This window comes from Entamoeba invadens (genome assembly GCF_000330505.1).
Source record: "Entamoeba invadens IP1 unplaced genomic scaffold scaff_1105074726357, whole genome shotgun sequence".
NCBI classification, from domain to species: domain Eukaryota; phylum Evosea; order Mastigamoebida; family Endamoebidae; genus Entamoeba; species Entamoeba invadens.
In genome coordinates, this window is record NW_004443615.1 from 320,567 (window position 1) to 334,050 (window position 13,484).

General features: G+C 36.3%; 6 protein-coding genes across 6 annotated transcripts; 4 read left to right on the forward strand and 2 right to left on the reverse strand.

Moving 5' to 3' along the window:
- Positions 1–84: 84 nt before the first annotated feature.
- EIN_371290 (serine/threonine protein kinase ULK3, putative) lies at positions 85–1,005 on the forward strand (the record flags this gene model as incomplete). The annotated part of the gene is made up of 1 exon (XM_004259440.1): positions 85–1,005. One exon carries the CDS (start codon positions 85–87, stop codon positions 1,003–1,005), a length of 921 nt encoding a protein of 306 aa, XP_004259488.1.
- A 169-nt stretch (positions 1,006–1,174) lies between these two features.
- Positions 1,175–3,565, reverse strand: EIN_371300 (hypothetical protein; the record flags this gene model as incomplete). Its single annotated transcript, XM_004259441.1, has 1 exon — positions 1,175–3,565. One exon carries the CDS (start codon positions 3,563–3,565, stop codon positions 1,175–1,177), a length of 2,391 nt encoding a protein of 796 aa, XP_004259489.1.
- Positions 3,566–4,030: 465 nt separating this feature from the next.
- EIN_371310 (hypothetical protein) lies at positions 4,031–4,722 on the forward strand (the record flags this gene model as incomplete). The annotated part of the gene is made up of 2 exons (XM_004259442.1): positions 4,031–4,439; positions 4,478–4,722. The coding sequence occupies 2 exons, from the start codon at positions 4,031–4,033 to the stop codon at positions 4,720–4,722; spliced, it is 654 nt and encodes a 217-aa protein (XP_004259490.1).
- Positions 4,723–4,840: 118 nt separating this feature from the next.
- Positions 4,841–8,962, reverse strand: EIN_371320 (CCR4-not transcription complex, putative; the record flags this gene model as incomplete). The annotated part of the gene is made up of 1 exon (XM_004259443.1): positions 4,841–8,962. One exon carries the CDS (start codon positions 8,960–8,962, stop codon positions 4,841–4,843), a length of 4,122 nt encoding a protein of 1,373 aa, XP_004259491.1.
- A 989-nt stretch (positions 8,963–9,951) lies between these two features.
- EIN_371330 (hypothetical protein) lies at positions 9,952–11,589 on the forward strand (the record flags this gene model as incomplete). The annotated part of the gene is made up of 1 exon (XM_004259444.1): positions 9,952–11,589. One exon carries the CDS (start codon positions 9,952–9,954, stop codon positions 11,587–11,589), a length of 1,638 nt encoding a protein of 545 aa, XP_004259492.1.
- Positions 11,590–12,886: 1,297 nt separating this feature from the next.
- Positions 12,887–13,257, forward strand: EIN_371340 (hypothetical protein; the record flags this gene model as incomplete). Its single annotated transcript, XM_004259445.1, has 2 exons — positions 12,887–13,066; positions 13,108–13,257. 2 exons carry the CDS (start codon positions 12,887–12,889, stop codon positions 13,255–13,257), a joined length of 330 nt encoding a protein of 109 aa, XP_004259493.1.
- Positions 13,258–13,484: the final 227 nt, after the last annotated feature.

The window sequence follows — 13,484 nt, forward strand, 5'->3', positions numbered from 1 at the left end:
ATATATATTATATTATAATATTATTATATAATATTATTATTATAAAATAATAATAATACTCAATGAAAGGATAATGTAAAAACTATGGCTGAGGCACTTAATAGCGAGGAAGTGAGTGCTGTTCATACATTCACACAGATACCGACATTTGATGTCCACAACGTCACTCCACTCTGTAAATTAGGGGAAGGTGGATTCTCCAAAGTGATGAAAGTGCAAACAACTAATGGTGTTATATGTGCATTAAAAGAGTCTGTTGATGAGAAGTCACCAACACTTTTACGTGACGCAACAATAATGAAATTACTGAACCATCCAAATGTGGTGCAGTTCTATGGATTTGCACATGAAAACATTTCAATGGCATTTAACCTTGGGTTAGTCACTTTATTGCGTGTGCCAAACGGCTTCTTGTTGATGGAATACTGTGATGGAGGCAATGTAGATTCATATGTAGACTCCTATGCTCAACAAGGGCTCTACCTTCCTCTCAATTTGTTAATGTCCATTTTCAAGCAAATTGCTGTCGTCCAGCATTACTTGCACTTCGACAAAGGCTTTGTCCACAGAGACATCAAACTCGAAAATTTCTTATTGAAAAAACATGAACCTTACCCAATCGTTAAAATGACCGACTTCGGCTTCGGAAGAACGATCGTCGACTCAATGGTCACATTCAAATGCACCCCACTCTTCGCTGCACCAGAGTTGTTAAAGAGAGTGGAGTACTCAGACAAGTCAGAGTTATATTCCTTAGGAGTCTGTTTATATCGACTTGCTGCGTCAAAATATCCATTCGGAGCTACAAAGAATGAGTTCTTCACTAACATGAGACAACAAAAAGAGGTCGAATTCCCAAGGAAAATAGCGGCCTCTGAGAGTTATAGGGAAATCATCGACTTGACTAAAAAACTCATCGTCTTCGATGAAGCCAAAAGACTCTCTTGGGAACAATTCTACGAACATCCTTTCATGAAAATGCTGTTGGCAAGAGAAGACTTGTAATTCACTTTTAGGTCTTTTTGGTGGAACTAGACTCTGTTTATAACGGAATCTAATTTGTTTTTTCATTTCACTTTTACAAAGAAATGAACATTTAGACTCCGTTATAAATAGAGTCTCCACGTATATTTAAATACAATAAATAAGGGTTTAATTATATTTCCAAATATGTTCATTGTTTCTCCATGAGCTTCTTGACTTCCTCTGCCTGTTTTTTTAGCTTGCAATTTTCTTTATAGAGTGAAGCTATAAGTCCCAGAAGAGTGGGAATCTCTTCTCTTGGGAAATTGTCTGCTGATGCCTTTAGCATTTTGCAGAGTGTCACAAAGGAGTCGTCTGGCCTGTTGAAGTCGAATAAAGTGAACAGAGTGGACGGATTAATTGGAGGGCAGAGTCTTTTAACAGTGAAATTGATGGTATCCTTACTTTGTTGGACGAATTGTGTATAAAGCCCATCTTCTTCGAAATGGAACGACTTTTCAGTCAACTCCTTAATGAAAGAAGCTGCCGCTACAAAGTTGCAAAAGTAGCAAGAATGGGCTCCGTGTGTTGTTTCCGCAAATGTGGACACGAAACTGATAGTCGAGGCCAAATGGGGGAGATTTGCTTTCAACAATGCGTAAATAAGAATAGGCACAAAAGTGTCTCCAGAGACATTTCCAGTGACATAGACTATAGTCATCTCGAGTACCTTTAATGAGACGTAGATATACGCCAATTTGTCTTGTGCTGTTCTAACCGAATCAATTTGTTTCAAACAGTTGATCGCATAACTCAGTGGAATAGTCGCTTTGTTCTCATCAAATTCAACATCCAACAATTCAGGACTCATAAATTGATGGTCGAAAATTTGAGAAGAAATTCGCGCATCCTCCTCAGTTTCTTTCATTTGTTTTCCTTCCATCACTTCAATGCTTGGCGGCCAGATATATGGAAATACCCTTGTAGAGATCGCTCGGTTAAGTACAATAGCGCAAGTCCTATCTTCATTAATTATCGCTTTTCTCTGTCGTAGCGTTCCCACAACCTCTTTCACATATTTATCAATAACACTCTTCCGTTCTTCCAACTTCATTCCATTCACCATCTCAGGAAAGCTCGCTACAAAACTGTCGATTTCCTCTTTAATTTCACGTATTTCGTAAACCCTCTTGTATACCCCCTTTTGCTTCTCAACGACATTTAAAAGCTCCTTCTTCCTCTCATCATCAAGAGGCGGCGCAAATAAGACACAGACACTCTCGGTGGGCGACTTCTGGTAGAGCTTCTCCTGTTCTTCGATGCCAGGTATCCCACTTCTAATAGTCTCGAAGGTCAAGTCCAGTGAGAGTTCTATAGTGTTCTCATTGAACATCAATGGAGCGTACCCATCCATTAATTTCCACGCCCAACTGCATCCATGTTGATATAATGGATTTTCTATATTCATCACATAGAGTAATTTTCCTTCTTGTCCATTATACGTGTCGATTCCCGTGATTCGTGTGGAGTAGATTCCAGCCGATGACGTTGCAATTTCTTGCACGAATTCTAACACGTCGCGGAAGTCTTCGAAATCAGTGCCGACGAAGTCCTTCACATCGGACATATACACCTTAACTTTGCCGTCATTTATAGAACCCGGGATTTGTGTGAGAGTTGTGAATTTTAGGGTTTCTGTGTCGAGTAAAATGAAGTGCGTGTATATGAACCCGGGAGTCAATTTCAGATCAGAAATTGAGGAAGCTGGTGGAAGTAAGAACAACGCGTTCAGTTTCAACGCGTCTGAAAGTATTTGGTGATTCTTTTTGAGGTACCTGAACATCGGGTGTGTTGTGATAGCAAGGGAATTGTTCTTGAAGTTCCTTTCTCCCTTCATTTTCGGTACTTTCTGAGTCTTATTTTCTGCAGTTGGAAACACGGAAGTAGAGTCCGGGAGTAATTTAGCGTCTGTGTTTACAATGCCGTCATTGAGTATTTCAGCTGGTGGAATTGCTTTAATTGTTACTGTTGGGATATTCCTCTCATTGACGGGCTTTTCGGAGTAATTTGTGTGTTTGCATTGCGTAACAAACGCTTCTGAGAGTGGAAGAGGTGGTTTAACATTAAGAGGAACGCCGTCGACAAACATGAAAGATCTCGACTGGATTCTTCTTCGTATTTTCTTCGTTTGAGAGTCGACGACCAGAAACTTTCTTTGTGGCTTAGGAGCTTGATAGTTCGGTTTTTCGCCGATATTTGATTTGGACCGTGTAGGAATCTCTAAGATGACATGGGGGAGTGTGTTTTGTGGTGTTTTTGCCAACTCATTAGTTTCGATGATTCTCTTTGAAATTGGTTTTGTGTGTTGTTTAATAACCTTTCGAGGCGATGGAGGGGTTTTAGTTGGTTTCGGTGGTATTGGTTTAAAGTCTTCTTTATGACCTTTAACAGGGTTACTTGCAGTAACTATTGTAAGTGAAGGATATTCCAAATACTCTTTCGACTGATTTGTAATTAACAATTGAGATGGAAATGTGTCTGGAGATAGTATTAGACTAGTGTCGGAGTGTGACGGGTGGTGTCGCGACTTTGGACTGTCCATTAGCGTTTCAGAGTTGATGGACATTACTATTGTTTTGTAGCACACATAATAATAAGAATTTAAAAGAGTTGACTCAATTCAAATAGTATTTTTATTGTTTCTATTCATTGGAAACAAAACAACAAAACAACAAAACAAATGGAAAAATTCAACTTCATTTTCCTGTCTAATTAAATTTTAATTTGTTTTTTCTATAACTTACTATTTTTTAATTTAGTTATAATATAATAAAAGTATTATAAATAGTAGTTCTAAACTAATTATCTTAAAAACTAGAAATATAGTACATTATATTAATTAATAGTAAATTATACTCACACCGTGTTAGTGTGTATTTAACTATATATAACTATAATTTTATTATACTAAAAAACCATTTCCATTATCAAAAGAAAACACAGAAGAGATAGGTGAAAGAAAAATCACTCGACAAAAGAAGCGAACTCAAATAGTACTATAAAATCGATGCCAGATAAAACATCGTTAGCAGTCACAATTTTAAGTGGAGTGTATGTGGGTATCGGGTTTGCGGCGATAGTCTTTTCAGTAGTTCTGACGAAGAACATCAACACGTTTAATCGGAGTGAAGAGTCGAAAGACGCTGATATGATGTTGTATTTTATAAAAGCGTCGTGTGTGTATTTAATGGTAGCTGGTGCGGTGTGTATGATGAGTGGCTCATTAGGGATGGTGGGGTCTTTACTTGAACGCCAATGGTCTATGATGCTCTACTTCATGACTCTTTTGGTCTCTTTAATCATTTGGTTCATGTTAGAAGGCATTTTTGGGATGGTCTCTTTTGGGCTTACGGCATCTTCGGACGCTATGATGAGTGCTACAATCCAATCGTGGGAAATCCGTTTCCATTGTTGCGGTTTGTTGAATTATTTAGTTAATTATTCTAATTAATAGGATGGAAGACACTCCCTTCGGACGCTTCGAAATGCGCATACCCACAAGCGTTTGCAACGGGACATACATGCATCAAAGAATTCAGCTCGATCATTTCAATCTGCCTTGGTGGGTTCATCGGCGTTGCGTTGCTCGCTATATACGCAATTGGACAGATGATTCTCGCTTGCTTCTATTACAGAAAGCTCAAGACAAACTTCTCATACAGTTACAAGGAAAACCAGAACTTAGAACACGAAGATTAACTCACTTTTTAACTCATTTATTGTGTTTGCTTTATTTTGAAATTCGTGTGGTAACTTTTATTATTATTTGCACAGCGGAACCAAACTTGAAAATGAATTCATACGTGTATATTTTTGTTTAGTGTATGCCGAGTAAGGAACAGAGCTTTTTACATTTTTTGAAGAAGTCCTTGTTCGTCAGGTCGTACCGTTTAACGTTGATGAGCTCAATAACTGTGACAACGACACCAACTTGGAGTGGCTTCGATACCAATAGGCGCTCCATTAGGATTTTTGTAATTTGTTCTGCAAGGACTTCATTGGCCGAGAAGAACATTTGTATAATAACAGAAAAGTACAGCGTGTGTGAGTTGGGGAATCTCAAATTGTCTACGATAGCATTGAGCATAAGATCTCTCTCTGCTACATCCAAATTGAACACCAAGTAATAGAGCAATTGCGAGATGGAGTCACTGTGAATTTTGTCTTCTCTCTTTTGAGCGAGGTACGTTGCGAGTCTCAGGTAGTCGCATTTCACTTTTTCGAGAATCAATGGGAGCAACCTTTCCTCTCCACTATATATAAACGCGTCGACTTCTCCTTCAGCTGCAAACGCTAACTTCGATTTAATAATGGGTGGAACGTGTACACATTCGTTTTCGTTGAACGCGATGTTGACAGAGAAGTTGAGACCAGGGGGTGTTGCAGTTAGAACGAATGATCTGAGCTGTCCAAGCCTATATGGGATGACCTCAAGATAGTCAACAAAGTATTCAGCCAAATATTCTGGGAAGTCGTGCCGTATAACAGCAACTATTCTCAACACAGACGCGTAGAAAACAAGAATAGAATGTGGGATATCCTTTTCATTCCCGATGATGTTTGAGACAAATTGCAGTAAATTTTTCGTCAATTCCGTAAATTTCTCTGGTGCATTTTCGACACGATTGACGATAAACGATGGAGTGATCATATCGACCCAATTATACGCAAATCCGGGCATGCCCTTGGGCTCGCTGTTTTTCATAAACCTTCCAACGCACGTAAAGAACGCATTTTGCTCCTTTTCATCGCGTTCTCCGTTCACAAACTGAGTATGGAAATACTCCACAATTCCGCGTATTTTCGACGTGATTTCATTATCTTGACTATTTTTTAACAACACCCAGAAGAGTCCTTCAAACAACGAGTCGAGTGCTCTTACCAGTGAGGCCGATCTTGAAGTCACTCCAAACAAGTGCCCACTCAACACGTTTTCATCGAACGCCTTTTTTTCCTCGATCATTTCATCCAAGAAACAGTATGCATACAACCCATAGCTGTATTCCATGTCAAGTGATTTGGAAATTGCCTCCAACTCGCTGTCACTGTTTTTACCGATCTCGATTTTCTTAAACAGCTGGTGCTCTCTTTTAGCTGGTAAGTTACCGTAAAGTGTACATTCAACTTCTTCAAAGTCGTACAATATTTGTTGGCTTGGTAATAGTGCAGTTCTGGCAATCATCTGTGGATGTGTCAAGTAACTATTAATCTTATCGTCAAAGGGTAAAGTGTCTCTTCTCTCAATTTCCTCAACGACTCTCCTGGTCGTTGTCTTCATACAATCGTCGACAAATTTCGCAACACAAAATTCTTCAAATGGCGCAATGACCCATTTTTCAAAGAGTTGTGGCGTGTGACAGACAACGCCAAATGAAATTTCCTCCTTTTTGGCGCTATTTATATCACCCTCTCGCATCTTTTCGTCAAAGCCCAATCTCCACTTATCAAGTTCTGTTTTGACAATTTTCGAGATCACCCCCGTCGCTTGGGTCAAAAATACCATCCGCCCCATCTTCGCCACAAAACTCAAAACACATCTTTTTGCAATCTCACGAGGCGAACGCTTTGTATCTCGAATCACAGTCAACCGAAGCAAAGAAACAACACTTTCGACTGACTGGGCTTTTTTCTCTGAAAATTTCACCGAAAAAATCTCGTAAATGAGTGAAAAAATGACAACCCATTCGGAACGGCCAAATACTTCAGTGATCAAAAAAGAGGGGAAGAATGTTGGGAAGTTGGAATCCGTCCACATCGGGGTGGTTAAACGACGCCCATAGTACGCTTCCACGTACTTCTGTGTGACTCCACGCTTCACAATAGCTTCAATGTTCAACAATTCACCAGCAATCTCACTCGTCGCAATGACACGTTTTTCCTCATTCTTCAATTCAATAGTTAAGTCACATGGAAATTGTACAAAAAGCTTGTGAAGCTCGCCGTAAATGGCCGTCGATGGTGGCATAGCATCGTACACGGCACGGAGCGTCATGAGGATTTTGACTAACCATGGATTCTGCCGCGTAAAAACGCCACGAGCTTCTTTGACGATTTGAATGACAAAGAAAACAAAGTCGCAGCACCACGTGTGACTTAATGAGTCTCGTAAAAGATACTTCAGATCAAACCGCTTTGTCAAAATGGGACGATTTTTGCCCAATGTCACTTTCCCCATTATAACACCAGTGCGGTGTAAAACCACGGCATCGACTGGGGTTAGTTGTTGAGACAGAAGGCGCTTGATCACGCGATCCAATTCTCCAACGACAAAATTCCACAACTGAGAATGAAGCACTTTGTGGTGACCGTCAATCAATTCGAGAAAACGGGGAAGCAAGTCAATTTTGGCTAACGACATGTACACAATGATGTCAGCGATTCCAGTGATCGCTTTCGATTTGCTGTACGCGACAAATTGGTTGATAGCAGCGACGGAATTATCTTCGAACAACTCGAACACGCTCTTCATTAACTGATAAACCTCGGTTGATAATGTTTTTAATTCTGAAACCCGTTGAGAAACTTCCTCGTTCGTGACGTACGGAATTGTTTCCGACCGCATCACAACTTGTTTGATGATGTCTTGGTGTTTGGAAATTAAACGCTTGTTTTCTAAAACCATTCTGCCATATGTCTTCCATTGCCGCATCTTTCTCCAGAACTTTTTCAGTGCAGCGACACCAAACTCAAATTGGGTGCCAGGCCGTTGCAACGACTGATACACGTTTTTAAGTAAATGTACAATTAAGTGGACAGGCAAGATACTCTCCTCGATGATGTCCCCCACAATGTCCCCCACAAAAATTGCATCTTCTTCGTTCTCGAATATTTTATCGCAACTGTTCAAAATCAATTTAATGAACAATTCGTACTCTTTCTTTCCATTCATTTTACTCATTTTCGACAACCCTCCAATCGAATTGAACAACGTCCGAATCTCAACAACTTCTATTTTTGATATCAACTCTCCTGTTTCGACAGAAAACGCTGCAATCGCTCGGTTTGCCAAATCTTCATTGAAGTACCCACGAATTTCATCTTCGTTGCACCGTACAATCTCCTTCGCCCACCTGCAAGCAGTTGCCCACCCTTTCATTGATACAACATTGTTTTTCACAAGGGAAAGCGATATGAAAACGCCGTCGAGCGTTTTAATGCCAAGCATATTGAATGAGTCCAGTGGTGCTTTTGAAGAGGACAAGTATCTGACAATTGCGTTCTTCATAATTGGTGACGCGTTAATTTCGTTTTTCAAAGCCGCTGCGGTTGCCGAAGGAAACAACGGGAGCATTTTTTCGACCTCAAGGAAGTTGTTTGACGAAAGAAGGAAGTGGAAATACTTTCCAAGCGCAATGATTGTTGGTGGAGAATTTATCGAAGCAACGAGCGGAAATGCTGCTGGGTTGCATTGAAGTATACAGTATATTGTCCCAATGACACTTATTTTTGAAAGAGAGTACATTGAGCATATTGGTTCAATGACGTCTGGGAACAAATCTCCGTCGAACGCAAAGGACAACAAATAATGTAACTGTGTTTGTGGATTTTTCCAAGGGGCGATGAAAAGGTTGATTGGAAAAGGACGTGTGTTTGTTGCGTAATACATTTTGAGTATTTGATGTGCGAGTGTTGGCGTTGGTGTGTTGTGATTTTGGTCATCGAGTTGGCTTATTATTTCGTCCCAGTCATGCGCTTGCAGTTTGTCGGTAAATTTGTGCGCGACTTCTTCATTTATTTCGAGGTGGAACGCGTTGTTGCTAATTGGACGAGAACTAAACGAAAACTCGTCCAACGATGTTGGGTAGGTTATTGTAGTGCTGTTGCCGGGGCGTTTGTTGTAAAGTGGCGCCTTAACTGGGCCATACTGTTTCTTGAAAAGATTGTTTTGAATTGTGCTCACGAGCTGGACCATTTGCCCAACTAAATTATCGCCAGACATAATACAATATCACAGTTTCTCTCAACCCTTTCGCAATTTTTTTTCTTTTTTCTCTTTTTAATACTCCCGAATTAGTAGTTGTTTAACGTTTACATATTATTGTCAAATGTCCCACCTCTTTAGATGATTTTCATGTACAGTTCAGTGTGGACAAATAGAATCACAAAATTAAATTGATTATTATTATATAGATTAAATATATTTATACTAAATAAATATGAAATATGGTAAAAATACGTTTAAACCAGTGATAAACTAACTCTTTATATTAATTAAATTTTATTTTATTTATAGTAATAGTATACTATAAAGATTTAAAAAGATATTTAAAAACACAAATTAGAACTTATTTGCATATTAAATTAAACAACAACAATTCAATAAATCAATGAAATAACATATAAAATAACCTTAATATTTAATTATTACCAATTATTTTTTCAATTAGTATATAATCCTTGTTGTGTATGTTTGTTTGACGTATTACATCAAACAAACTTTTGAATATATAGTAAGGACCACATACATGTTCCGTATTACCAAACCCACCTCCCCAATCATCACCATAAACATATAAAAATTGTTTCTCTTCAAGCAAAGTTCAACAATGAAATATCAGTTCTTCCAAATGAGAAATTCGGCTATTTTTTTGACCAAGTAGAACAGAAGATGATCTTTACTTAAAATGTCGATCAATAGTTTAAATAGTATATTATATAATACATTTACCCATTTCAACATGTCAGTGTTCTAACAAAAAATAGGTTGACTGTTTGGAAAATTTTTTTATTTCTTTGTTTTCAATAAAAACCATCAAGAACAAAACCGAACATGATATAAACTATAATTTATAATTTAAAAAACTACAATATATAGTTTAGACAATGATTTGTTCAACCATGTGTAAAGTCCACATTGTTTTTGATTCGCCAAACACCAAAATTGCAATATTTAAACTTGAAACGCCATAAGTAAAGAGTTATAAAGGAATGTTACCATTTGTTATACCATACATCCATTTAAACGACTTAAAGAATTTTGTTTTGGTTTCACATGTTTGCCAGAGTTCATGTCAAACAGCACCAACGAATCCATGGGATGACGAGAATGATGTGTACACTTCGGTATTAATCGTTCAAAAGTACTTTCCACATATCGAAACACTGACAGTCTCATTACAGTCTGTAGAACAGGCTTCTTCATTCTTCCCACATATCAAAACTATCAAATTGAACGACCAAAACCACGAGAAAGGGAAATTCAAGTTTGAGTACGTCGACAATCCATTTTCAAATTGCGACAGACTCTACGGGTATAAAATCGTCAATTTGGATCATTTCAGTAAGTTCCTCCACGCGGACATTCAGTCTATTCACATCAAAGCAAGAAGAATACAAGTGAGAGCCGTTGTGACTCATCTCCTTACTCTCAACCTTAAAATTCTTTATATTCACATGAAGAAATGTACAGAAGATGTTTTAGAAGCTATCAAGTTGCTCTCTGTGAAAACCCGAGTAGTTGTGATATGGAATTCCAATATTGAAGAATTGCAATACGAAACAGTTTCTTTACTCTCAAAAAGTTGTCACATAGTTGTGAACTTTTTTGAACACCCGGTGTTTGTGAATCGATTTGACGACTACTGCGCCTTCACTGAGAAATTTGAATTTGACAATTTCGACTTTTTTAATAACTCCGAGAAGTTTGAGACCAACCGAGTGAAAGAAAAGATCTTTGCGAAGTATTTGTTCACACACATCAATGTGACGTCGACGAACAAAAATTTGAATTTGAAGAACATTGTTGGTCTAGAAGAAGTCACTCTCTGCGATTGTCACAACGTCACCCTTCCAAGTACCGTGAAAACAATTCGAATCACAAATTGTTATGGAAAATGTGAAATTACAAATTGGGAAGACCTCAATGAGTTGGAAGACATTCAATCGGACTATCATTTAATTATCCCACAGAAATATTCCGACTACGAACACTATATTGGTACAGCTAAAGACAAGTGTGTGTCACAGCGCAAACTTGCATCACGAAAAATGTTATTTTCCGGATTATTAGTACTTGTGGTCTTAACATCTACTTTATTTATGTTTGTAAATAAACAAGTCACTGGGATGTTACTTACATTTACGACGACAGTCACTTCACTCAAAGTCTTCTTCCGTCTTTTCTCTAAAATACTCGAAGAGACTTGGAACATCAAGTTGGCCATTTTATCACTGTGTTTCTCTTCTTTGTTGATACTCACTTTATTGTTACAAATTTATTCCACGAACTCGCTCGTGTTATGGATGGTAGACAATACTTTAATACTACCAGAAGTGATGTATAACCTTAATGAGTTATCTCTTAACACATTCTTTAAAAGAGAGTCTGCTAAAATTGTGAGTCTCACATTTAATTCAAAAAAGTGTGACGAAGTCTGGAATAGAATCATTAACAGGGGATACTCCGTTTTGTTATTCCCAATCACTTCATGTTTGGCTGTTGTTGCTCTCTTCATAATGCAAATCACTGGAATCTTTTTTGGGAAAAATGTTGTTGTATTTACAAGTTTTGTGTCTATGGTTCTGTCAACTATTTCAATGCTAATCTATTTCAAAATCATTGGATGATGTTATACTACATTTAAATTTTTAATTTAGTATTTATAATATATTTAATTATTTCAAAATTAATGAAAAAGTTTTGAATTTATTCACATTTTACAAAAAATTCTAATTTCTTGTATTTTTATTTTGTAAAATATATTATTTATATAAAAAAATAAACTAGATTTCATTCTTAAAACTTTATTGTAAAATAAAGTTTTAAATAAATATCACAAAAACTAGATGTCAAATGTGTAAATGTGTTGTCAAGTATTCGTAAGTGTGAGTACTTTAAATCTTTAAGTACAGATAGATATGAATAATTGTAACATTTTCTATAGTTGAGAGACTATTTGAAAACGTCAAAATTATTCAAATAATTCAAAAAACTCAATTTTAAATTTACTATTAATCTAATTATTTTTTATATTGAAGAAACTAAAATTAATAGTATAATATATAATAGTATTGTAATACTATATAAAGCTATTTGTTAATAAATAATTTTAATAATTTTTATAATAAAAACTAATTAATAAAAAGTAAAAAGGATTATAATGGACATTTTGTATGACAGTGATGTTGAGGGGTGGAATAAAGAGAGTTTGATTTATTCAATTGATAAAAAGAAAGGGGTTTGTTTTATCATCGAAAATGAGAAAAAAGATGTCTTTGGTTTTGTTTTTGAAAAAGAAATCAAAGCGAAAAGTCATGGATATAATTACGACACTGTTCGTTTTTGCAGCTTTTGCAAAAATGGGAAAGTGCAGGAAAGGGTTTTTGATGCGAATGAAATGAACTTGGTGAGTGGATTATATTTTGGAAATCAAAAATCGTTCTTTTCAATCGGGGAAAGTGATTTCGAGTCTGACGTGGATTATTGCGTTTTGGAAAAGAACCGGAAAGGTCGGCTCAAGCTTATGCAAGATTTTTTCTCTCTAGAAGAAGATGAGACATGGAATTTAGATTTTGAAGCAAAACGACTCTTAATCGTAATTAGAGTTTAGTTTTAATTAAAATAATAAAAAACTGAACTATAATTTAATTCCAATCAAACTTAATTAACGTATATTATTAATTTACATTTGTTTTAATAATTAATTTTAAGGCAAACTAATCATCATAAAAATCAATGAGTTTTAAAAAATTCAATTAAAAATTATAATTAAAATAATTATATTAAAATGAATTTATAATTTAACCATTTTTTACTAAAAAAACGAACTATACACACAAAGAAAAACCTTAAAATAATAAAATAATAAGAAGATAATAATAAAACCTAATAAAAAAGATTACCAAGCGAAATTCAAAAAGGAGAATGGGCGAAACTTTGCACGACAAAGAACAAATCTTCGAAAGTCTTATGGGAGAGGATCAGCGTTATTTTGAAGGAAAACGGAATTGGCTTCGACAACAAAACTTAGACGAAATATTTGATGAGGCGGAGACTAAAAGTGTTTTAAACGCTTTGGACTCAATCGATAAAATATGGGAAAACGTTCGTTTTTTCTATTACAACAACAAAACACTTACAAATAGATTTACGATACAAAGCAAGAGTACCATGTATTCAGTGAAAGGCTAAAGGAAAACGAGAAGTTCCTTGCGACTGCAAATGCCGAGTTCGAAGAAATGGAAAAAGGCTTTTTAAACAGCCTCACTCGTTCCACTCTCAGCAATCTCAAGTGAGATTGAACGACATGTGTGCATCTTGTAAATTGTCATTTTTGCAAATTTTGGTATGTTTTGAGTTTTCTCTTTTTTATGTTTGGTTGATTGTTATTATTAAATAATAGTAATAATAGTAAAGTACTTTTTTGAAATGTTTCACAAAAAAAATTGTTATTTAAATTATTAAATAAAAACCAAATAAATATAATTGAAAAAAATAAATCAAATTTATTTTTTCGATTAAA